The sequence below is a fragment of the Alexandromys fortis genome, unplaced genomic scaffold (assembly GCF_014885135.2).
Source record: "Alexandromys fortis isolate MF-2015 unplaced genomic scaffold, M_Fortis_MF-2015_v1.1 scaffold_17, whole genome shotgun sequence".
Taxonomy (NCBI): domain Eukaryota; kingdom Metazoa; phylum Chordata; class Mammalia; order Rodentia; family Cricetidae; genus Alexandromys; species Alexandromys fortis.
In genome coordinates this window covers 7,727,481-7,754,423 of record NW_026067896.1, presented here as the reverse complement: position 1 = coordinate 7,754,423, position 26,943 = coordinate 7,727,481, and the positions used below count along the sequence as shown (strand labels likewise).

At 37.2% G+C, this 26,943-nt stretch overlaps 1 protein-coding gene and 1 long non-coding RNA gene across 6 annotated transcripts in view; one reads left to right on the top strand and one right to left on the bottom strand.

Annotated features, from left to right (window-relative positions):
• Emc2 (ER membrane protein complex subunit 2) overlaps positions 1-1,103 on the bottom strand; it is a 32,272-nt gene extending 31,169 nt beyond the window's left edge. For both annotated transcript variants that reach the window (XM_050162730.1, XM_050162740.1), the window contains exon 1: positions 1,017-1,103. In XM_050162730.1, the coding sequence (XP_050018687.1) occupies positions 1,017-1,056 (40 nt within the window). In that variant the 5' untranslated portion in view covers positions 1,057-1,103. The remainder of the gene's footprint in view (positions 1-1,016) is intronic.
• A 176-nt stretch (positions 1,104-1,279) lies between these two features.
• The window catches only part of LOC126514010 (uncharacterized), a 129,361-nt gene continuing 103,697 nt past the window's right edge, over positions 1,280-26,943 (top strand). For all 4 annotated transcript variants that reach the window (XR_007595483.1, XR_007595489.1, XR_007595488.1 and 1 more), the window contains exons 1-2: positions 1,280-1,348; positions 10,549-10,683. This is a non-coding gene — a long non-coding RNA (uncharacterized lncRNA). The remainder of the gene's footprint in view (positions 1,349-10,548; positions 10,684-26,943) is intronic.

Below are 26,943 nucleotides of genomic sequence, written 5' to 3'. Positions count from 1 at the left end.
ATCTCGAAAAAAAAAATGAATTGATAGGTAGGCTGCTCCATTAAATTGTAAACTCTTTGAGCACTGGGGCTGTATAATAAACTTTTGCCTTGTATAATACTTGAGATTTATTCCTAATCAAACAAGTGTAAATTTCACTCTATATGTTAAAGATCCCACGAAGCCATTCAGTGGGCAAATTACCTACAGAAGTGCCCTGCACCATGCTAACTGCTGGAATACGCACTGTCCACGAACACAAATTCCACGCTTAAAAAAAAAACCTCATTTATTCTCTTAAGAATGACTCCCACCAACGTTTCTGAGAGAGGTACCAGTCCTTACGGAGCTGATCCAAGATTTGAATGTTTTATTTGAAGATTTATTGAAGATCTCCACTCTTGGTGAACCTGACAGGAAAAGCCCATCACCTATGAACACATGCCGCCAAATTAACCAGTTACATTTCCCTTCAGAAAAATGCAGTATTGGCAGAGAATAAGTAGCAAGCTATGTTGTGTGTGCTCTGCGTAGGTTCACGACCCGGTTCTGAAAAAAAGTAACATATATGTGTGTGTGTGTGTGCATGTGGAAGAATCGTAATTGTTTATGGCTGTTCCACACACCTTTTTACACACTATAACCGTTCTAAATAATTAGCACGGGCCTCACTGAACCTATTTATTTCTTGGCTTCAGACAAGCTTTACTACATGGATTCCGCCTCCTCCACGCCTCCCAGAAGCCACAGGAAGTGTGACAGTCGCAGCCCCGGGTCCCTCCTGCTTCCTAGGCAGAGGACAGGACTGACGGCGGAGGGAGGCAGAGGGAGGATAGGTGCAGGGACCGGCCAAGGCGACAGGTACGCCGCCGGGGCCCGGGAAGGAACCCGCCTCAGTGTCCACTCGAGTTGGCCCGTTCAGGGACAGCTGTCCTGCGGAGGACACAGCGCAGGACGAATCTCTCCGGGACACCGGGCACATCGGAACCACGTCCCGGGGCTTCGGGGCTTCCAGAGCCCTCCCCGCCCGAAATTACCTTCCCAAGTCACGTCGTAACGCTCTGTGACCTTCGCCATCTTCCTAGGACCCGGTGGCGGCGGCGGAGAGGGCGGGGAAACGTAATCGTCACCCGCGGCCGGGCGGTGGCAAATGACGAAACCACGTCCCATTGGTGGACGGAGGAGAGGGGGCGGGATCCACTGTGCATTCGCACAGCACTCAAGGCGAGAGGGGAGGAGCCAGAGGAACGAGAGTGACAAGGCCGGAGGGGCGGGGCCGGAGGGCAGGGCGGGGCCGGAGGGCAGGACCTGGGGGAGGTGCACGAGGTGCAGAAAAGGATGCCGGGCTGCGGAGCTGGCTTGGCCTGAGGTAAATTTCTTTTTTCTTTTTTTTTTTTTCTCCTGAGATATTAACAAATGTGACGTCTTTAGTAGTCGCTCTTCCCTTTCATTTTCCTTTACATAGATGTACTTGTTCTCTTCTTCAGAGACTTCTGAAACAACGTTCTAGTCAACTATTTGCCCCACTCCCAACTTTCCTCCATACATAACGGCATTGGCTTTCTATGGGGTGTAATATTCAACCAAACAGAACAACAGCAGAGTTTTACGAACGATTTGAAGGATAATGTGGTAGTCTCCATTTGCATTTTCTGCCCTCGGTGCCAAGGAATTCTATGTTCATAAGACCCAACTTCATGCCTTCATCCACAGTATTTATTTTCTTTATCCTAACAGTCACAAGTCTAGATTAAAATTTCCATAAGAGCACCCAAGGTGTATCTACTTATAAAGAATGAATAAAGAGAGGGATAAAGGCCGGGCGGTGGTGGCGCACGCCTTTAATCCCAGCACTCGGGAGGCAGAGGCAGGCGGATCTCTGTGAGTTCGAGACCAGCCTGGTATACAAGAGCTAGTGCCAGGTCAGGAACCAAAAAGCTACAGAGAAACAGAGAGAGAGAGAGAGAGAGGGAGGGAGGGAGGGAGAGAGAGGGAGGGAGGGAGAGAGAGGGAGAGAGAGAGAGAGAGAGAGAGAGAGAGAGAGAGAGAGAGAGAGAGAGAGAGAGAGAGAGAGGAATAAAGATCCCTGGGCGCCTAAACGTTGCCTCTGTTCACACCGAAAGTTTGCTCACACCGAAAGTTTGCTTTCATGAAACGTTAGACCATTTCTCCTGTAGCAAAGATGAAATGGCTGTGTTGCGAGCAAGAAATGCGAGGGTCCCCAGCCAAGCATTTAGTATTTCAAGCAATGAGGATATTACACTGTAGAAAGAAGATATGTAAGGTTGGGGGGGGGGATAAAAATACATTGCAAATCTGCTGTAGTTGGAGGTTAGTGAGGAAAAGACCATAGAGTTGGGGTGGGGGTGGGTTTTTTTGGTGTTGTTCTCCCAGCCTTATTGAGATATGATTGACAAAACTATTTATTTACAGTGTACATATTAATGATTTGGGATGATTACCACAAATTTATTAATTCATCCATCACCTCTAGTTGTTACCATGTTGGTAAGTAGAGAACAAGTAACAACTTTCACCAAAATATTAACTATATGATATGAAACTATTGTTGACTAAAATCTCCATGCAAGTGTTCACACAGGTATTCCGCCTATAAACAAAAATGTACATCTGTGATAAACAGCTCCCTATTACCAGCCCTTGGGAAATTTTAAGATGATGGGTGACTCAATGCCTCCTGCCACCAAAGAGCCATGAAAAGATAGAAAAGACTAGGAAACTTATAAACATGGATTAGATTCTGAAGGAGTTCCTCCTCAGACTAAGAAGCCTTAAAACAAAAAAGATTTCATTCCAAAAGATAGTAAAAAGTTTCAGTTAAATTCATACTAATGCTCTAAAATAATGTTATATAGAACACTGTCTCCTACAGTTTCTTCCTCTCCTTCTTGCTTTCCTGCCCAGGCTTGTACTCTCCTCCATCTCCCTACCCCCTCTTTCTCTCCCTCTCTCCTCTTTCCCTTCTTTTCTCTTTTCTCATGCCTATTCCTGTTGCTGTTCCATCTCCCGAAACTCAAAGGCAGACCTACTTTATAGTATTTGAACACATATAATTACTTCCGCTTTTAGTCTGCCATTAACCAAGTATCCCACCGTCCCCACCCTTGATTTTTCCATGGACTCAATTATTACCACACTTAATTATGCCCCTCTCCTCTACTTCCATTTAACATCGAACTTGGAACTAGTCTCATCGGGATTGCTCACTGTCTCCTTTATCCACACTAACTTATCAGTACACACAGTATCATCTGCCCCTCTACTCCCTGAACTAACTGCTGTTTGATAACCATTTTTTTTTTAGTCATGTTCTACTCTATTATCACCAGGCAATACTCAACAGGTACAGTCGAGAGATAAAGCCTGGTACATGGAGCACCAAACTAACAGCCAAAAATAGCAGCACAGCTAAACATTAAATTCCTATTAATTTTGTAAATATGTCCACTGAAAGAAGAGAGGAAATTTGAATTAAAATAACAAGTCATAACCAACATTCTAACTCAAGATAGTCATATCCCAGGACATAAACATAAGTAACATGACAACTTGATGTCTCCAAAAATTACTACCCTCACTGAAATGACGCCCAGTTAAAATGTCTTCCATAAAAGTTCAGATGCAGAACGTAAAGGACTTTTAATTATGGTAAAAACAGCTTGCAAAGGTCTTAAATATTACATAAGAGAACACAGATAGCAAAATGAAATGAGGGAGTCAATTTTTATTGTCAAAATTTAATTTAATAAAGAGATAAAAATCCTAGAAATGAAACCAAAATGATGATGAAAATGGAAAATAAAGTAGGTCAAATAAAAAGTTCAGTGGAAAACCTCACTAATTGAATGGATGTTATTGAATATGTCATACATGAAGCTATGAAGACGAAAGAGAAGTTTTGGATGATCCAGTTAAGATAGATGAAAATTTTTGAATGTATGAACAGAATATGGCAAAAACTATGACTAAACCTACATAGTCTAAATATACAAGAATAAGTATTTCATTCAAATGATATAAAAATATTTTAATGATGTCACAGAAGATATTTTCTCAAATATATGGAAAGGAATCCTATCTGAATACAAGAGGCATACAAAACACATAAACAAGACCAGGAAAAAAAAACACTCCTCATTACATATCATATTTAAAAACCCTAAATATACAGAACAAAGGGTATATTGAGAAACGCAAAAGAGTAGACCATAGTCACATAAAAAGGCAACGAGTCAGAATAACTGCTGGCTTGTCACTTCAAACTCAAGAAGGGCTGGTATCTTTTAGACTTCGATGGATATAATTGCAAACTCACTCTAATATACCGAGCAAATATCTGCCATAAGTTACGGTGAAATGAAAACTTTTTATGATAAAAGCAAGCTAAAGGAATTATTAGCTCCTAAAATAGCCCAGCATAGGATATTGGAAGGAATACTTCGGTCTGAAAAAAAAAAGATAAGCATAATAAAGAGATTACAGGAGGAAAAATTAATACTGCAACATTTATTAGATAGAAGTGTAAAAAAAATCTCAAACACAAAAATATTAACAAAACAACAGGGAACAATACACGCCTTTCAATAGAAACTCTAAAATTCAGTGTTTCATTTCACACATTAAAAAAATACAGACTAGCAGAGTAAATCAATTTATCACTAAATATAACACTTTACTAGGCTAAAAAAGATGCAAAACATGAACAGAAAACAAATAGAACCAGGAAACAAACAGATGTTCCTATTCTAATGTCTGCAAAATAGATTTCAAACCAATCCCTGTCATGAGATAATGCAGGTGTGTTCGTATTCTGTTCCTGTGAAGGACACCATGACCATGACAACTCTTATGACCATGACGTATTTACTGTTCCAGTGGTTTAGTTCATTATCATCATTGATAGAGAACATCATAGCACATAATCAGGCATGGCCCTGGAAGTAGCTGAGAGTTCTACATCCAGGTTCACAGGCAGAAGGAAGAGCGAGCCCCTTGGCATGGCTTGGACTGTTGAAACCTCAAAGCGAAGTTGCAGCGACACACTTCCTCCAACAGTCCACAACTACCCAACAAGGCCAGACCTCCTGGTCCTTCTCAAGTAGTACCACTCCAAGAGGACTAAGAATTCAAATATATGAGCCAATGGGGTCATTTTTATTTGAACCACCTTCGCTGCCATTGGCTTTCCCATGTAGACAGTGCCTCTCCAGAACTCCTCCCATCTTAGTGTCAAGACAACTCCTAAATGTGCTATTACATTCTGATGCCTCTTAGATTCATGAATTTCCCAATACCCAGTGGTATTCGTTGATGTATTTACTTAGAATAGTAGCTAATACATACTCACTGGTGTATATCCCAACCAGAACTATTTAATATCTCCTCCCTCACCCACCGTGGTATTCCTCATCATAGTTGATTGATCACTTGCTTGCAGAAGCTAAATGATAGTTGGCCAGAGGAAATATGCTTAATTCCTTTCTTTGATGTTTACCCCATATTTATTTTGTCAGCAAAATTCTACATTTCCCATCCCAAATATTCCCTCAGGTTGTCTTTTTAAATGCTCTGGCCTTCATTTATGCCATCACTGTCTTTTGCCTGAGTAACAGACATCCAACAAACTTAGTTTCATTCTGGCTGTGTAAAATCAGTGTGATATACAACACCAGATCCCAGATGTTCTTTTCTTGAAGTTTTTAACAAATACTCTTTTGTAACGATAAAACTATGCTCCAAAAGTTTAATGTGGTCATATGGGACTTTGCCTATTGTTACGTGCGTGCATTTCTCTTACTTCCTATTTTACCTCTTTTCACTAGACACCAGCCATTCTTACCCAATTAATTACATAAAGATGCCATGCCCATTTGTGTCTTAGACCTGTCATTTGCAAGTCTTTTCCTAAAACGTCCTTTCCAGAGTTTCTACTGCAATAGGATGATAGCTCATACTTCAAATATTCTTATGAACATTGTATTTTCTTATTGCAGACACTAAATAAAACAATATGCCCAAATTCTTACTACTAAGAGTACCAAAGCTGGGTTATTTATGTTGAGATTATAGTGATGCTTTGCTAGATGACATATTCAAGTTGAAATACCTGCGATATATACAGTGTATATGTGTGTGTGAGTGTTTGTGTATGTGTGTGTGTGTGTGTGTGTGTGTGAGAGAGAGAGAGAGAGAGAGAGAGAGAGAGAGAGAGAGAGAGAGAGAAGTAGAAAGACTATAGCAAGGATGGAAAGGTTCGAAAGAGAGAACAACAGAGGATAGTAGGTTTTCTTTAATATTTAGAATAGAGATTTATATCTACATATAGATATACATGTCATCTTATATATGTCGTGGAAACATAAAAGTACACTATGCCTAGAAAGGAATCAGTAGTAGAGACAAGAAATAGTAGTTGGGAAATGAATATGAACAAATGCTATGTGTGCATGAAAATATAATAACATAACCTCTTACTATGCATAACATAATAATTGGTAAATTATGAGTAATACATATTCAAGGGAAATTTTTTTACAAATAATATTCCTTTAAGTAAGGAATAGATTGTTATAGTCTATAGTATTTAGCATATCTATTAAATTTGTTTTACTTAGGCACGCTCAGAAAAAAATCACAGCAATAACAATAATTTCTATATCCCAAAATATTCTATTAATGTGCTAAACTACAAAGTGAAAATTTGTTGTTCTACAGATAAGATTGTAATCCTTAAGGTACAGACATGGCCTTCCTTCAATATTCTCAAAAATTTGGATCCTACTATCTCACTATTTGAAAATGAGTTTTCGTTTAGTTATGTTAGCACACTGACTTTACCTGACTATACACTGGCCCATATGGTGATAAATATGAATAAAATATATAAGCATATAAATACTGAATTATAATACTACCCACAGTATGAGTCAGTGTGTCATCATGATGTGAGACACTAGCTTACTTGGTTGTATCAACATCATGAAAAGTGACCAATGATTGCAATCTGCATTATTCCTTTTAGAGAAAGCTGTATTGATTTTGCTTTTTATCTCTAGATTGTTTCAAGTATTCAGATGAAAACGAACTAGAATGAAGTAGGATCAGACAAGAATAACATTGAATGTGTTCACATTCTTTGAAATGGGCTAACCTTACATATTAGTTATCAAACTGGATCCAAAGAGTTTTAGAATCCACCTGTTTTATGGTCTATTTAATCAATTTGCTATCTCCAAACATTATGTAAGACTAAAACAACTTTTTTAAACTTAATAGTCTTTATGGCATCCATTCAACATTCATTATTTAATATCATTATTTAATAGTACAAAGAACAATACTGATTTTGTATTGATTTTGTTAATTGATTTTGTAGTACTCAGCCTCCTCCTCAAATTATGTATCTAGAATCTATTCATTGATATGTTCTTTTTAGTCACAGTGAATTAAAGTCCCTCATGTAGTGCAGCAAATATATTTGCCAGAACAATTATCTATCAGAGTAAACTGGTCTCACTAAAATGTCATATACAGATTTACCATGATTTTATAGTCATGATATAAGTTTTAATTAGTAGATAATAACCACAATCTGTATTTATTTAAAATCACAATCCATTTTGCACTTAAGAGAACAATTACTACTTGATCTTCATTTCATATCAATAGATTTGACACATAATGTTTGGAAGGAACTTCCCTTAGGGCTTAAATTTCCAAAAGTCAAATGGGCATGGAATTGTTAGAAGAATATATGGTATGTTGTTTTTATTACATTTTTAAAGGATTATGTATAATTTAATACTACCATTTAAACAGAAAAGCCCAACTCCCTTTTTTGGCCAAACTGTAACATTTTGGACAATTTTAACTTTTTCATGTTTTCTGCCATTTACATTGTGTGTAGATTTAAATGCACATGCCATAGATGTCATATCATTACTTCAGAAATAAAGGAGAGTCTCTAGGAATGGTTTCCAGTGAGGTCATGTCAGTCTTTTTTCCAGTAAAGTTCATACTAGTGATCAGCCCTCTGTGCCACAGTTGTAAGGGTAAGGAGGAAAGAACGTCCAGAAAGAATACACCCAGAAACCTCCCCCACATGGCTTATAAATTGGAGCTGCTTCTTCTCTGAGATTTATAACCATACTTGAGTCTTCTTTTTCTAACAGTTTTTGTTTAATTTCCCCATAGTGCATATTCTATTCAGAGACATTCATACATCTGTGTAAATCTAACAGTCCTTGTGTAAAAATATATATTCATAAATATCCATGTTGAATACTAAATATCCAAGAGTCCCTTGGTATTAGCCCTATGACCTGGTGGTCCCTGGAGAAACTCTAGACTCTACTTTGCAGAATAAAACCATAACTTCATAACTTGATAAATGTTCATAAAAGTACTATTTCAGTAAGCATTAAATATGTGTCTCTACATATGCTAATAATTATGTATTATTCTGTTACAGATGTAATTTTCCTTTTGCAGCAGCCCCTCTTTTTAATGGCATGATAGTAGCATGCATTATACCTACAAGTGACTAAATCATTCTCTAAGAGCTATAATTGTGAGCGGTCCACCATGGCCACTAATCACAAACCGCTTACTTTATTGGCTATCCTTTTCTTTCACTAATCATACTTTTGCCTAAGATTAGCTTAAAAGCCAAATAGCCACACTGAGCATAAAGTCTCGTCGTTCAGTTCATAAATCATATGCCATTTTACACATAATAGAGCAGTACTTAGTCAACCCCATAGATTCATTTAGATAAAAGGCCAATGTCTTGGCAGAGTGTTTCCAGAAAGCGTGTGCACCTTCTAAGTTCAATTCATTAACACCATGATACTTCACCACCTACTCCCCTGAGGAAACAACATGTTCTCTACTTTTAGACGCTTTCCTGCAACATAATTTTTACTTAATAATCTTTATCATAAAAATATAAGGAACAACATAAATGTGTTTTAAATGCTACAACTTAATTCATCTTGTTACCATTTCACTATAAATTAGTTTGCTGCTATAATATTGTAGTTTCCTTTTGTTCTTTGTATTTCTGGAATATGTTAATATTTTGAATCTTTTTTGAGTTCCTATTTTCTATTTTCATTGATTTTTATTGAGCTTTACACTTTTCTCTGCTCCCTTCTCTGTCTCAACCCTCTCCCAAGGTTTCCTTTGCTCCTAGTTTACTCAAGAGATCTTGTCTTTTTCTACTACCCAAGTAGATGAGATCTATGTATGTCACTCTCAGGGTCCTCATTGTTGTCTATGTTCTCTGGGATTCTGATTTGTGGACTAGAACAATTGTCCATCAAAGAAGAGGAGATACTATGAGAAGTACTTCGGTTTACATAAATTTTTAGTAATGGCAATATTTTGAGATTTGCTCATCCAGAGGACAGGGGATTGAATCCCAGAACTCACATGGTGGTTCACAACTGTCTATAACTCCAGCTCCTTGTGATCTGACACTGTCTTCCAGACTCTCTAGGTGTCAGCATACAATTTAATCATGAAAAAGCATCAAACAAACTCAAATAGGGAGTCATCCTTGAAAAACTAGTAGCAAATAGTATCATGGGTGTCACTTTGAGTTGTATTTGTTCCTCAAATCTTTTAGGTGGAGTTGGTCTTAAACATGTCAACAGATTCTAATGCTGTATATTTGGTGAACTCAAGATTGTAGACTTCCATTTATTAACTAGTTTATATTAACTCATTACCAACTCTGCATATCATTCCAAATGTGTACAGCACCTTTAAATTTTGAGTAGTAGCAATGGCTTGTCAACATACTAGTCTTCTACAGAGCTTGTAGCTATAGAAATTTAGTGAATAGAGCAATGTGTTTGCTAAGCCCTAGTTTCTTGAAATGTCAAATTGTCATGGTGACACTTGTTAATTATGACAAGAATTATGAGTAGCAAGCATTCCTCATTCTGTTTGGCAATATTTTGTTTCTGTTTTATATTTTAGATGCTTTTTGAGGCAAGATGTTAAGTATGTAGTCCAGGCTAGCATCAAAGTCTCAGTTCTCCCTCCCTGGCTTCTCAGATGCTGAGGTCACAATTATGCACAGTTACACTGAGCTCAATGACAATATTTTAAATATTAGATACTAGTTGTTGAGGATTCTGTAACATCAACTTGCTCAATTGCCTCATTCACCAACTCTACAGTATAGATAAAGGACAAGGTAGAAGAGGCTAAATACATTTCCTCTCTCCAGACATACATATTCTGTTGTCATGAAAGTATTACTTATTAAGTTTTCCACCAAACTTTAAATTCCTCTTGTCATTGGCATGTTGTGTTCAACACTTAAGCTCAGAGGCTCAGTGAGTATTTGTGGAAAACCAGAAGCTCCATCCAAATATTGTTTACCAATTTGAGAACATTTTTGGATTAGTGGGATTATAAGGAATAGGGTGTAGAGGGAAAAGAATGAAAAGATTTGTCATCTTTTTGGTTATTTTTCGGTAATAACCACTATTTACCTCACTTCACTGTCTCTGAAAATTGCTATTTTTAACACCATAGGATTATAAGGATTCACTAGACAACTCCTGAAAATGGACTAAATCCAACTGTCCCAGAAAACAGTGCCAACTTCCATCTGGAATCGTGTCACAGCACGCTCTTGGCAATGCTGACAAAATCTCTACATGACATTTGGTAGGTAAACTGGGGCGATATGAAATGGGAAGTCACCTTTTTCCAAGGTGGAAATGACTAGAATGGCTTTTTCTGCATAACACTTCCAGATAAATGGACTTGGTTCTTATTCTTACTTTCTGTATCTTTAAAGAAAGAAGTCACTGTGTGTGTTGGCACATGGTTCCCGGCTGGGGCTTATTTAAGATTTTTTTTCTCTTTTCTCAGTAAATCTCTGAAGGAGCGAGCATATTAGAAAGCACGAGCTACTGTAGCTGTGTTTATTTTAGAGACATATTTGGAGAAGGATTGCTCCAGGCTGATCTAAGAAGAAAAATAAAATTAGGCTTCAAGTATCTCATGATACAAACCTTTAGCAGATTTGATTTGAATATAGCTCTTGTCTCATAAATTCGACAAAATTCAGCTTCTTAAATTTTACCCTGGAGCAGAAAAAAATGCCTTACACATTTTTCATAAATGTAAAAATGGCTTCAGTAACAAATGGTGAACATGTAAAAAGCATTTTTATTGGAATACGAGCAGAAGATACTGTTATCGCTACAAGTAGGGGTGTTGTTAGCAAATGGAAAAAGACAATAAAATTCAGCAATAGTGTTTCTACTTTAAATTTTGCTTATTTTAAGAAACTGGGATAAATTACGGCAGCCCATGGGAAAGCAGAACCATTAAAATTAGAAGATGGAAAAGTTTAAATCAATGATATGAGCTAAGCTAGACACTTGATGATACAGGAAACTCCCATGAGAATCCTGCCTGCATGTGGTGCCTGTTGTAATAATTCAAATTTCTGTCTGCTTCTATCACTACAATTCTATACTTTCTCTTATTTATACTCAAATGTTTTAATCTCATTAATATCCTTATGTGGAAAAAGATGCCTTACTATTCTCTATTTAGTCAAATTTTCCAATATTAGTGTTAAAAAGAAATGTAATTTTCTGTTATAAAACAATTTTGTAGGTAAATTTGCCAACTAAACTCCTACATCCAAATAAGATAGTAAAGCAAGGAATATGTTTGTATAGGAATAAAAATTGGAAATACTGTAAATTATCAATCCCTCAATATTATAATTTCTCAAAGTTACTTACATTTTTATTACATTGTGGGGTTGGTTTTACTTTATCAGAATTCTCAAAAAATATATTGGACTCTATTGAAATGAATAACATATACAATCAAACTTTTTGAAAAATATTTTGATATATTGTTTGTAGTAATTAAGAAACTCCATAATTTATCTTTAGGGGATAATTTAATAGTCTGAAATTGTATTTATCAATATAGCCCAACTCAATATGAGCAAAAGGCATGAGAATTCAGTTTGGTACTGTATAGCTTTACATTGTGATTTAGTCTCACAAGTTTTAGTTTGGTTCTTTAATAGCCTAATAATTTGTCCTAAGTTTCTACATTCTAAAAAATAATGGAAAATGAAAGGATGTGGCTATCATTTTTGAGAAGTGTTAATGATAATAGTTAAATATTTTTTAACTATCAAGAGCTAAATTTGGTTTATCACATATGAGAATAGTTATAATTGGCAGCATATTATCAATGAATAAATACTGAAATGTCAACACAGACAAGACTATCAACAATAAGATGCATGGTAAGCACATTTAAATGAAAAACAGCAGTTCAACTAGAGTGCAATGGTCTGATTTTAAGAGTAGTTCTCTGCCTTTTTAGATCATAGTCATTTAAAATTAAGCTATATAAAACTAACTCAAGTAGAAAATTTAGTGAAACTAGAAAAAGACTTTTTTTTTTACAATTGAGAGGAAAGGGTGTATTCATTTAAACAAAATAAAAATATCTGCTGGAAAACATGAATGCTCAGCTTCTGAAGGATATCCTTGATTTACCAGTGGACCAATATATAAAGAGAGTTCTTTCTGAAGACATGTCATTAAAAAAATAGACACCCTAGTGGAATTATATTCATGCAAGTAAAAAACTGAGCAAGCACATAGCAGAAATATGGGTACACAATATTTAACCACAATTACTGCCTGCTGGAAACTCTTCCACTGGTTTGGGTTCTCAGTTGCAGCTGCTGTGCCCCAACACTGCTGTTCTAGATTCAAGATCCACGCTGTTCAAAATTCTGAATCTTGAAACCTTGGCTCAACTTCTGGCATTCTTGGTATTTAAAAACATAAGCTCCTATAAGTCTGACTGTCTTATTGGATGGAAGGCAATCTTCTTCACATTGGAAGATTCTCGAGAAAATTAAATGTGGAAATGTCTGAAAGTGTAGCGCAGTAGTTAACACTCGAATAAGTCTTCCCTGGTTAAAGTGATCACTGTAATAAAGTCATCATTCCTTGGACTCTTCCTATTTTCTTTTCCATTATCATTCTGTTCTGGTACAAACTCTAATATTTGCTTAGTGACAGTTAAATAGATGGCTGGTGTAGATTAAAAATAGTATCTCAGAAGGATCCTTTTCAGCTATACTTTACCAATCTGTATACTTTAATTTGTCAAATATATTGACAGTTTTCTTTAATATTCATCCAGAGACCAAGAAGCCCCAATGTTTTCATAAATTTATAAAACATCGAGGAAACCCATGAAAAATTCAAGTGCGGTGGGGTTATAGTCACACCTGTCTTTCCCATCTCTTCCTAAATGTAACCAAAAATATTACCTCTTTAACCTATAAAAATACCACTGATAAATCTTACTAATATGCAAATGTTTTTTCTTTTGTCTTTATGTTTAGAATTTCCTCTTAATGATAAAAACCACGGTACAAGGGTCGAATAATACAACTTTAATTCTTTTAATTATTTACAACTTCAAAAGGAAGTAAAGACAATTATCAATGAATGGGCATAGACGGTTTCTCCAGGGCAGCAGACGTGCTAGTCCAGGTATTTTGCATTTTAGGATCAGCTCTTCCATCTCCCTAGTCTTGTTCCTTGTTGCTTATAAGTGGGAATGTAAGAAACGGCTTCACACATGTGGAAATACAAATGTAATTTTAATCCTTTAATAATAAGCAAAACAGTAATGGTAGAAATGTGAACTTCTGGAAGATGAACTTGGACCCTGGGTCTTTTTATCATACCAGTGGCAACCAAGATGAAATCCACAAGGGACAACCCACTTCATCAGGGACTCATTGTGTCCTGAAATATTGGTCGGTTATGGGAATGCCTGTAGAAGGAAGCACAGGACTGGGCGGTTTCCTGTGACACCCTTGATTTAAGATCCCAGCGCGCACACACGAAGAAAGTAATTCAAGAGTGAGAAGAGAGATGTGCATTTTGTGGCATATGTTTTATGCTTTGTTACCTCATTTAGAATTCCTGTCAATCATTCCATATTTATTTTTTCTTCACTTTGTTGAGGAATTCAGCTAGAGATGGAAAGAAACCACTTTTGTCAAATCACTGTGTCAAAGGAGCTTAAACAGCAAACTTATTACTCAATGTTTCTCTTTCTTGTGAACTCTTTTCTTCTCACAGTCGCTACTATAAGAGTATTAGATCAGATCAGGCATCTTTGTTAACCTTGTCAACACAAATACACATGCACACACACACACACACACACACACCTATGCACACACAGGCACACACATTCACATACAAGAGCATACAAACATACATACATACATATACATACACAGGCATGTGCATACCAGGGTACATACATATATACATACATATACACATAGGCACACACTCACATACAAGGACACACATACATATGTACATATGCACACATATATGCCCACACATATTTGATTAGATCAGTTCTAGACACTTCTCTCAAAAATAGGCCACTTGTATCCTCTTTTCCAACCACTAACTTAAGACTCAGAAATTCTACAACTCGAGGGTGTCCTGGGAGATCATATAAACGTTGTCTTGGAGTGGCTGTGTTGGACTTCTGTGGTGACACACAGAACAATCTGCTCTTCAGAGAAACAGTAATGACTCAGGTACAGAGGTGAGGAGGGTTTCTACAGAGAAACTGAAGAGGGGAAGAGGTAATCCTGAATCTTGATGGTATTCCATGTTATTGTTCCAGCCTCATGCAACCTTTGCTTAAGATTTTCTTCTGTGGTTGACCAGGTTGAGTCTTTTTCTCTTTCTTACAACCAATGGCTAAGGTACCATTTGAGATGATTCTTATGCCATTAGAAAATGGTTTTATTTTATTTTTGAGATTCTAATATAATGATATCATTTTTTCCTTCCTTTCCGTCCCTCCCAAACCTTTCATCAGCCCCTCCTTGCTCTCTTTCAAGTTCATGACCTTTTTTTATTCATTGTTGTTACATGCATATATGTATACTACATGCATTTATGTTGTTACACACATATATATTTTTAAATGTAACCTACTTTATCTGTATAATGTTACTTGCATGTATGTTTTCATGGATGAATATTTGATATTGGATGACCACTTATGTATTCTTTCCTGGGCAAGAATATTTTTCCCTTTCTTAGTATCCCTTAGCTGCCTGTAGTTCTTGTATAGGGTTGAGATTTTGTGGTCTTCCCCCATGAACTTTGGTGTGTCTTTATTCGGTTCCCTTGTTCAGCTCATGTTTAGGCATTCTTGTTGGTGAAACTGTATGGGTGTAGCTTCTGACATTACTGGGAGACAACTGGGTTGTTTTTTATTATTTTTATTTTTATTAATTTGCTTGTTTATCTTTGTTTAAGAGCATGTGGGATGTCAGTGGCTTACCACAGCACACACACGGATGTCAGGGAACAACTTTATGGGGCTGACTCCTTCCTTCCACCTTGTGCAGCCAGAGTCTCTCTTCTTTCTCTCATTGCTCAAGTTTCAAGCCAATTTTCTTGTTTTTACCTCCATAGCAGTGCTTGGATTACAAAAGCATTTCACTGCATCCAGTCTTTTACATGGTTTCTAGGAATTGAATGAGGTCCTCGGGTATGTACAGCAAAACTTTTTATAGGCTAAGTTATCTCGTAGCTCCTTAGTCTCATTTTGAAAGCAAATTTTGCAGATATAGTTACTACTACTAACATAGTAACATACAGTATATCACTATTTTTAAATAATACTGCTATTTGCCATATAAATTTTAAAATGCCAAATGAAGAATAAACGTGAATAAATGTTCAAAACATTAACATGATGTGAAAACAAAATTAATATCACCACACTAAAAATAAACTGTTATAAACTGAGTCCTAGTTCACATTTTAGAAGTCTCACATAATACTTCACATTTATGTAATACCAGTTGTTTACATAGTGATCACATGACTAGTGTCTTAGTTACTTGTCATTGCTGTAGTAAGATACCATGACCAAAGCAGCTTATAAAAGAAAGAGTTTATATGAGGTTTACAGTCTTTGAGAGCTAAAAAACCATCATGGCAGGGAGTATAGAAGTCAGGCAGGAAGGTGTGGCACTGGAACAGCAGCCTCTGCCAACAAGGCCACATTTCCTAATCCTTCTCAAACAGTTCTACGGACTGCGGATGGAAAACACAAGCATATGAGCCCATGGGGGCATTCTCGTTCAAGCCGCCACATTACACTCCCTTTTCTCCTAATGTGCCTGAAGGGCTGTGGTTCAAGAAGTCCAGCAGTGGCTGTGTCCTTGTGGAAAGCCCATGAATTTGTAACACTGAACATCTCCCAGGTCTGGTGCTGGCATCCCAGGGAAACTGTAGGGAGCTGCTCGTATTCAGTTTGTGTTGGAATTCAATGAATAAAATTCTAACACCTGTGAAGGAATGCCTTGGAGAAAGGATGGATGAACTTGCTGGCAAGAGGGCATATAAGCAGGCAAAAGCAAAAGTTTCTATGTTCCGTGTCATTTTATATGGCTGAAAAGAGAAGGGGTGGCCCAGATGTAGGGTGGGTCATCTGACCTCAAATAATACAGTCAAGCAGCCTAACTGCTTGGGTTTGTGAATTCCAGGTATAGTCAAGTTAATAACCAAAATTAGCTATCACGTCTAGCTTGGTCCCTGTCTTTCACCACATGCAATAAATGGATAAAAATGGATCAAAGGCAACTCATCAAGTGAAAGGATAGCCTAGAAAATGGGATAAGACTGTTTCCAGCTCTGCCTTTGACAGAGGAATAATATGTAGACTATATTAATTACTTTAAAAGTAAATTCAAAATATCTAAAGAATCCAATAAGTTACTGGACCAATGAAAGGAACAAACAGCTTTCAGAAAATGAGGTTCAGATATCTAGCAAGAGCATGAAAGATGTTCACTTAGCCATCGGGGAAATGCAAATCAGAAGTGCATTGGGAATTCCTCCCAAACCAATCAAAAAGACAGACAATAAAAATGTTGGTAATAATAATAATAAATAATAATAATAATAAAAGAGAATAGTTATACACAGATGCTAAGAGGGTAAATTAGTCTAGTCTTTATATAAATCAGTATGGAGGTTCCCAAGCAACTAATAATAGAACTACCTTATGAGCTAATTATACCACTTCTGGAATAATACCTCCTGTAGTACTCTAAGTTGGCATGTTACAGAAAGAAATGCACATCCTTGTTTATTGCAGAACTATTCATAATAGTTAAGTACCTGAGTCAACCTTGGTGCACACGAACAAATGGATAACTAAAGAAAATGTGATGAATATACATACATTCTAAAGAGAAATAAAAGTTAATTTTTTGGAAATTGGATGGATCTATAGATCTTATTAAATGGAATAAGCCACATTCATCCATTTTTCTCACATTTGATCATATTTATAATTGATATGATATGAATTAAAGAATCCTCCATGAAAACAGAGAACTATTTGGGAAAAGAAACTAGTGAGAAAGGTAGAGAGAAGGGGGAGCAGGGAGTGAACACAATCAAATCATATATTCTCCTTGAGTGGAAGTATGTTTATGAAACCTGTCACTGTGTGTGTGAATATATTACGAAAAAGTAGAATGGAGTTTGAATTTCTATTTTATGAGACGAGGAGAAAATTTCTAGTTAAAAATGCTTCTCTTTCTTCCTCCTCCAAAAGTTCCCATAAACCAAACAAATGAATGGAAAAAAAAACAAAGTATAATAAAAGTGAAATGAAATAAAGATGCTGAAAACCTGTAATGAAATCCTTTGAAAGAGAGAAAGAAGACAAGCTTGGTGCTTAACAATAGAAACTGTAACCAGGGTGCTTAGGTGGGAGGACCTGCATGAGAAGTGTTACCCTTGCTTTCTTATACATTTCTTATTTTGTTTCATTTATTGTAAGAGGCCTGGAAAGGCTTTAGTTTGGTGAGGAACAAGTGCGTGGGGTGTTGCTGCAATGTGCAGGAGGAAAAACAAAGAGTACCTAAAAATGGGTGTGTTCTCAGGGCTCTTTTTTTTTTTTTTTGACCAAATTCCCAAGCTTAGCATTCCTTTCCTATAATTTCCAGAATTTTTCACTGTCCTGCTTCACTTGGGATTTTCTTCCTTCTGAATGGGAAGTATAAAAACACATGCAAAAGGAAACCCTTAAACTGGGCAGTGGTGGCGCACGCTTTAATCCCAGCACTCGGGAGGCAGAGGCAGGCAGATCTTTGTGAGTTAGAGGCCAGACTGGTCTACAAGAGCTAGTTCTAGGACAGGCTCCAAAGCTACAGAGAAACCCTGTCTCAAAANAAAAAAAAAAAAAAAAAAAAAAAAAAAAAAAAAAAAAAAAAAGGAAACCCTTATCTGTTCCTCTGTATGTGGGATGGGAAACAGATCTACCCTATGTACAGGACAGGAAAGTGGGAGAGTGAAATTAGCTAGGGGAACAAATAGGCTGGAGGGAAATGGGCACCGGAGGAAGATGGATGTGGGGGAGGAACTGCACTCAAAACCAATCGTACCTGTATGGGAAGGTCCTTGTGTTACACAGTACCATGGACAACGACTATGAACCATGAACTTTAACTTCAGGAGCCACCAAAACCAAACATACAGATACTACTGAAAACACTTAAGCAGAGCTCTCTTGAGATCCTAAGCCCTGTCTTGGCTCTGCCCTGTCTGTTCCTAAGAGTCTCACTCTCCCATAACAGCCATACTTAAATCTTTTCCCACATTTCTTTGTTTTTAAATTGTATTAATTTGACATGTGTGGGCACTTGAGCATGTGCAGAAATCATGGCAGATAACTTCTCTCCTTTCCCTGTGTGGGTCCTAGGAATTGAAGTCAGGTCGTCAGGATCGGCAGCTGGCCCATTGACTCACTGACCTATGGCCCCAGACTGTTAATCTTTTCTTTAAAAAAATTTTTTTTTAAAAAGTGACATCGGCTTTAAAAAAAAAAAAAAAACAATAATCCAGTTGCTGCTTCCATATGAACTTTGTAAATCTCCCCCTATTTTCCAAATATATTATTAACAAAGCTACAAACCGTTGCTCTCTTTATAACATAGTAATTCATTTTCAGTCCCCATGTTACTTCAGCTATAAACACTTAAACTGTGAATTCTGGGGCATCCTATATCCTAGTTTTCTTCCTGTACTGCAGTCCACTTCTCAGAGCTCTTTATCCTCTCTTCCCATATCTCTTCGGCCTGTAAATGTTGAAGGACACTAAACCTGAGTCAGGACTGTGAAACTCTAACAGGTGCAGCCTCGAAAACAATGCTTCTGTGGTTAGCCACACGAGATCCATAAAATATTAGGTTCAAGGAAGGACTCCAGTGGCAGCACAGATGATGCTCAGGAGGTCACATCCCCTTTGTTAACACTTGCTGGTGATGAGGGGAGCATCTTCTTCAGTGGTGTAGCAGCTGCAAATTGTCTGCGCTTTTGTAGATAACCCCTTGACTCTGCTAATGTAAGTTAACCTAGGGAAACTCATTGGTTCAGCAAGCTTAACTTGATTAGAAAAATGTGTCTTTGAGCTGTTGTTGGTACTGTATCTGAGATGGATAGGCTTTGGTTCTCATCTCCCCTGGAAAGGTTAAAGCAAGCATCGTCGTGACATCAGTGTACTCACTCCTAATACACTCATGCAGTTCCAGCACTGTGCTGGAATGACACCCTCTCTGATGACTTCTCAGTATGAAGTGCTCATTTCTGACTTCCGGCTTGTATCTATCTACCTATTTAATACCCCCAACTGGATGTCTACTATACATTTTATACTTATCATGACTAAAACTACATTCCTGATGTTCCATCCATTTTAAGCCAGCTTCCCCAAAAGTCTCCCTTCCTTACTAACTGCAACCGCATCCTTCTTGTTTTTCAAGTCAGGACCTTATCGTCTTTCTCTCACCCCCTAAATCCCATCTGTCAGCATATTCTGTTGACTCTATCTTTGAAATACATGCAAAATTTTACCACTTCTTATCACATATCTCTCAAACCTGGACTATCACAACTTCTTTCTTGCTGGTTTGTGCAAAACTCTTTTTTCTCTTATAATGAATATAAAAGCCAGTATGTTTTTAAAGCTTGTTTTGATCCATGTTTTGCTGTTTTGAGATAGAAGGATCTCCCATGTGGCCCAGCTGGTCTCAGACTCACCGTGTGGCCTAGGCTAGCCACATATTTGTAGCAATCCTCCTACCTCTCCCTTTAAATACTGAGGTTGAAGGTTTCTGCTTCCAAGCTCTTGTAATATTTCTCAGTTCAGTTTCATCCCTCAGCTTCTATCATACCCTGAATATATGACAATACAACAACCTAGTTATCTAGTGCCTTGCTGTTCTCACTGCCTGTTAATCTCTCCTCTCCCTACATGTTCCAGCCCCAGTGACCGCCTCATTCTGGTCTATTGCTCATGATATATACTAGGATGATTTTATCTAATTATTGAACATTCTCCTACCCTCAGAATGTACATCCCTTCCCTGTATCCACTGACATAATTTTTTGTTTATTAATATAGTGTTAGTGGGACTGGAGTGATGGCTTACTAGTTAAGAGCATTGATTATTCTTCCACAGGACTTGAGTTTTATTCCCAGTACCAACATGACAGCTCACAACTAGCTATTTCTCTAAATCCAGGGGATCTGGCACCTTCTTCCCATGGTGCAGAGACATACATGCAGGCAAAAACACCCCTATACATAAAATAGATTAATTAAAGAATAAAAACAATCTGGATTGACTAATTAATATGTCTAATAGTATTATTCCTCACTGTAGCCTTAAATACAATAAGACTAGCCCTAAAGATATGAAAATCTAGGTTCCAAGATTACCAACATTACTTTCTTTAGATAATTTGGCTAACTTCTCTCAGTGTTCTTGTGTATAAAACTCTTATTTGATCTTAATCTCAGCTCATAGTTTTATGGCCAAACTACAGATTGTCATGCAGATTGCTTTATTAACTACAAGTCACTATATCAGCTATATCATATATTTATGCTCAAATAGTTAAAGTTACAAATAATTGATATTATCATTTTTTTAATTTGGCAAAATAATTGACCACAATTTATTTCCCTTTCCATGGGCTTTTTTTTCTAATTAATTAGTTAATTTTCCCAGCCCAGTCACATTTTTCTCTCACTCCTCTCCTCCCATCCTTTCCTCTTTCCCACCTTCATCCACTCATCCTACTTTCTCTTCAGAAAAGGGCAGGCCTCCCATGTTTCTCAGTCAGCTGTGGCATATCAAGTTGCAAGACTAGGCACCTACTCTCCTCTTAAGGCAACCCAGCAGGAGAAAGGGGTCCCAAAAATGGGTAACAGAGTCAGAAACAGCCCCTGCTCCCACTGTTTGGAGTCCCACAAAAAGACTAAACTGCACAAACATAACATTTATGCAGTGGGTCTAGGTCAGTCCCATGCCAGCTCTCTGTTTGGCAGTTCTGTCTCTGTGATCTGCAATGAGCCCAATTTAGTTGATTCTGTGGGTTTTCCTGTGGGGTCATTGACCCATCTGATTCCCACAATCCTTTGGCTACTTCTACAGTATTCTCAGAGCTCTGCAAAAAAAACTCAAGTCCAAGTGGATCAAAGACCTCCACATAAAACCAATTACACTGCACTTGATAGAAGAGAAACTATTATCCTTTAATGCCTTGGCACAGGAGATAGCTTACTGAACAGAACACCAATAGTGCAAGCACTAAGATCAACAATTAATAAATGGGATTTCCTGAAACTGAAAAGCTTCAGGAAGGCAAAGAATGCTGTCAATAAGACAAGATCTCCTGAGTAAATTGGGAGCATGGAGACCTTGGGGGAGGGTGAATGGAATGGGTGATGCAAGGAGGGGAGCAGAGAAAAATGTAGAGCTCAATAAAAATCAATAAAAAAATAAGATAAAATGGCAGCCCAAAGAATAGGGAAAGATCTTCACTAACCTCACATCGGATAGAGGGCTTAGCCTCAAAATATTTCATTTTTTTATATGTCTATCTATGTAAAATTCTTCCTCATATGTGGGTGTTCTCACAGGGGGCAGAAGAGAGTATGGAGTCTCCAGAGCTAGAATACGGATAGTTATGAGCTGCCTAATATTGGTTCTGGGAATCAAACTTGGGTCCTCTAAAAAGTAGTAAGTACTCTTACCTGTTGAACCATCTCTCCAGCATTGCACTGATTGTATGAATTGTGTGCTTAATATATAACTTCTGACATTGTTCGCTCTCGTTGGGCTTCTAAGTACTTACAACTTAGCTAATTGGTATCAGGTGAGTCTCTTCAAGTCTTGAAAATAGTTATTAGTGTTTATGATTAATTTATCTAATTTTTTATAATCTTAAATAAAACAATTCAGTGGTGGCGCACGCCTTTAATCCCAGCACTCGGGAGGCAGAGGCAGGCGGATCTCTGTGAGTTCGAGACCAGCCTGGTCTACACAGCTAGTTCCAGGACAGGCTCCAAAGCCACAGAGAAACCCTGTCTCGAAAAACCAAAATAAATAAATAAATAAATAAAACAATTCAGAATTACAAATTAAAAACTTCCTTCCAAGAAAAAATATCGATTTTCCATGATTTTCCATGGTGCAGTCCTTTGACCTTTGCAGTCGTATGTAACCATAAATATAGCAAATCACAAAATGTGAGGTTGTGAGTTATGGAAAAGTAAATGATGTTGCAAAATAATCTTGGGGATAGTTGAGTTACTCTTTATTTCCATTCACTTAATATATTTAAGAAACAGCTTTCCAATCTTTTCTATTTCTGTCAAGTTGTAATACTTATTTTGGCTTTTTATTTTAATCATGCTACAATATCCCAAGACATATTGAGCAGACCTTCAAAATGCTTTTCCATGGAGCTTGTGACATGGCTCAGTGGGCTTTCTATGCAAATATGAGGACCTGAATCTGGTACAGAGTTTGAGCGAGGTCATGAGGCGAGAGAAGAATAGGGCTGATTAGGAAAAATGAAGTTACTATTCACACAAAACTAGTACACTTTATGGATTTAAGCTAAGAGGCACTGTAGCTTTTTCTTATATTTAGTAAATCTTATGGATAAGGAGAGACTTATGGGCTCTTCGATATAAAAAGCTACGTGTATCTAGTAAGAGGGAAGGTATAAAGAAGACATTCTCAAGGTTAGGTGAGAACTCATGCTTAAACCCTTGGGGTTACAACAGATTCCCACAGAGAGGAAATGCATTTCCAACAGCAGAACCAACATGAATAAGAAAAAGGTTTCATTTAAAAAAGGGAAAAAGGTTATCCTGAGTATTTTAATATAGCTATCTAGATCACCTATTCAGTAGTTTCTGTTTGTTTGTTTGTTTGTTTTGACCAAAATAAAATTCAGTACTTTGATGAAATAAGAGTTATTATTTGAAGAAACCAACTCAGTCATTTTATTGGTCCTTGGAACATACCCCTAAGGATATTGGTAATCTTGTTTTTTATTTGTTTGTGTGTGTGCGTGCCTGTGTGTGCGTGTTCGTGTGTGTGTGTGTATCAGTAACAATTTGCTTAACAGGAATTATGAAGGATTCCAGAGGTTATAGCTATTGATCTGACATATTCTTAAAAGCTTCTCTAAAATAAATGCTTAGTAAGAGTTGCATGAGGCATAAATATACAAATACACATTTTCTTTGAAACAGATTTAAAATTTGTGTTTCCTCTGACCTAAGGGTTATTTAATTTTTCCTGCTCTGTTTCTGATCATCTATTAGGTAACCATAATAGCCTGTAGAATAAGTCTGAAGTGCTCAGTCACCCTTCCATGTGCTCTTAGTATGATTTCTAGAAGTTCCACAAAGGAATATGATATTCTCTTAAGTAAAGCAGTCTCTCAGAAGTAAGGGGTGTAGCAACATGCAATTGAGAATAATTAGGCTATGAATTCATGTTCTTATGAAAGTGTTGCCATTAAGTACGAGATGGGGACATTCACATTAGACTCGGAACATAAGGAGGGTGTAATACTCTTTCGTTAATAAATCAGTTGGAGGAAATTTCAGTTTACAAAAGCATAACATTTGAGAATAGCATATAAACTCCTCTTGAGATCTTTCAAAAATTAAGTTACCAGAATGCCTGATAAAGTTTCTTAGAAAAAATAAACTATACTGAGAAGGTAAATTTTTTTTATAATTTCACAATTTATATGCGCACAGCTGGTGCAGAAACCTTTGCTCTTTAAAGAGAAATAAGAAGTACTTGAATGGGGTATCACCCATTCTTATGGAGCTTACTAATTGGTGGGTGGTAGTGAGTATTTCATGAATGATCAAAGCAAATTCATAGTATAGAGACACAAAGACTTGAAGAAAAACCAGACTAGAAAGAGAATAATCTTTAAGTGTTCCAAGAGGCACTGAAGCCTAACTTACAGTGTTAAATGTTGAGAGAGCTTCAGAAAGTGAAGTACTAATTAGCGCTGAGCTATCCCTAGTAGACCTCCCCCGTTCTCATTGCCGCACTAGTGTGAGTTCCTCAGATGCCAGATTCTTATGAGGTCAGAAGTAATTCCATTTTATAGATAAGAAAATTAACTCAGGCATCGTGCTGAATGTCTCAGCTGGTAGATAGTAGGCCAAAAGCCATCCCATAAAGTTTGGCTCTTGACTCTCTTAGAGGCAAAGGAATGGACTTCAGGTTATCCCACTGCTGAACGCAGCGTATGGAGAGTGATCAAATGAAGTTCCCTACTCCACATTCTTGCCCCTAAGTGAAACTTTCCTATGCTCCCATTTAGCAACCCTTTTATAACAATCTGTAGCTCTCGGTCTATTTTATTATTAATAATTTCTTCTAATATTAACAGGTATAGACAAAAAATGAAACTTTATGTTTAAAAAGAGACTTTTTTTTTTCCTGGGGAAAAAAATCCTTTTTAAAAAGGTACTTAGAGCCAGGCGATGGTGGCACACGCCTTTAATCCCAGCACTCGGGAGGCAGAGGCAGGAGGATCTCTGTGAGTTCGAGACCAGCCTGGTCTACAAGAGCTAGTTCCAGGACAGGCTCCAAAACCACAGAGAAACCCTGTCTCGAAAAAAAAAAAGGTACTTAGAGGTCAAATGACATTTCTAGGATCATTAAAGTAGGAAAATTGTTCCCTTTTCCTTGCATTCTTGTTACAGTGACCCTAGTCTAGTACTCAATGTGTCTTTGAAGTATATAATCAAAGAGAAAATAGGGCTTACCTAGGCAGTATAGGAAAACAAGAACACCTCATTTAAAAGCTAGAAAATAAATGTTCTAGAGGCTCTTATGAATATGAAGCCAAGTCTGGGGAAGGAAGAAAGAGGAAAGGAGAAAACAGTCAGAGGAATAATAATCGGCGTGAGAAGGTTCAGCGAACAGAAGAGGCCTTCAGAAGATTTTCAGAGGAGGTCATGAGACCTTAATCTTGTCACCTTGACACAGGTATGGAAGATAAGCCAGTCCTTGAGCAGAAGTGTGGGAAAAGAGTGGCACTGAAGAAAGCAGGAGCTCAAAGACCAGAAATGCTTGGGAACCGTTAGAAAGGAAGTTAAGAGTTAGAAAATGGTAAGGCAAAGCCTTTAGAATATGGTAAGGATATTGAATTTTATTCTGAGAGAAGTGTAAGCCAATGAAGATATTCAACCAGAAAAGATGGATGATCACATTCACATTCGTGAAAGGTCACCCCATGAAATCTAGACTCGAATAAAGACGTATATCCAAGTAGGGATGAGAAGGAGTTCAGGTGAGTGGTGTGTTCTAGAGTTGCTATTTAGAGCCCAGTGAGTGAGTACAATGCTTAGTTTAGGAATAGGGTCTATACAGAAACTAGAAGAGGATCCAGGACTAATACCTAAAGTTATCCATACACAAAAGCTGGGCAGAGGACGAGAGAAGAGTGAAATCAAAGAAAATCTTAGTCTCTGTCTGGCCACCAGAGACTTGGCTGTTGTGAGGCAAGATGTGCAGATGCCTATGACTTTGCTTTTTATGCTAATCTGTCTAATCTATTGTCATTAAATGTGACTCTGCCACATATGATTTTAATTCAAACGTGTGTTATAGCTCATAAAAACTGAATAAATACAGATTGGATTAAAGTGTCAATGATCATCTTTTGGCCAGTACAAATCAGTGTATAATAGAGGTAGGACAGTCTATATAAAATGTCCTCTTAAATATTGAAATTCCAAAATTGATGATATTGGCACTACAAACAGCTATCCTATCAGGATAAATTATCAAGAGTTGCATTTCTCCTTGCTATTATATAATACTTCTATCTCAAGAACAGTTGTAAGCTACCCACAGTGCAACCACAGACTGTCTAAAAGATGCTATGTCTAGTTGTCCAATTAGCCTAGTCTACCCAAATTTTAGCGGAGTTTTTCCCCTTGGCTAAGTTTTTTTTATAATTACCATCTTCAAAGTATATTGTTTTTAAGTTATATTTAATATGGGATGAACTGTGTCACTGAAAGAACAAAGGCACAAACAACAAAAGCAGTTTCATTCAGCGCATAAATACCAACACAGAAAAGGCTATCCATTATCCTGTCTCACTTTTGGCATTTAATATCAAATTAAGTTGGATAAAAAGTTCTAAATCTTCTTCAGGAAATATTTTGTTGTTTCCTTAAACAGCAGTTTTTATTTAATACAGAACAACTCTGTGGCAAATGCCCAGATTTTATACTGTCATGTGTGATTTTTCCAGAAGAAACGTCAAGTCCTTTTGCTTCCTCCCCCTTAATATGGATTGATTAAATGCAATGTCAGAGTTCTATTAGGAACATCTGAAATGGAGAATGCCCAGGAAAGTGGGCACAACCATGGTAATACTAATATTTTGTTCCTGGAGAGGGAATTTATTTTATTTTATTTTATTTTATTTTATTTGCTAAAACAGCACATTTCTCGGG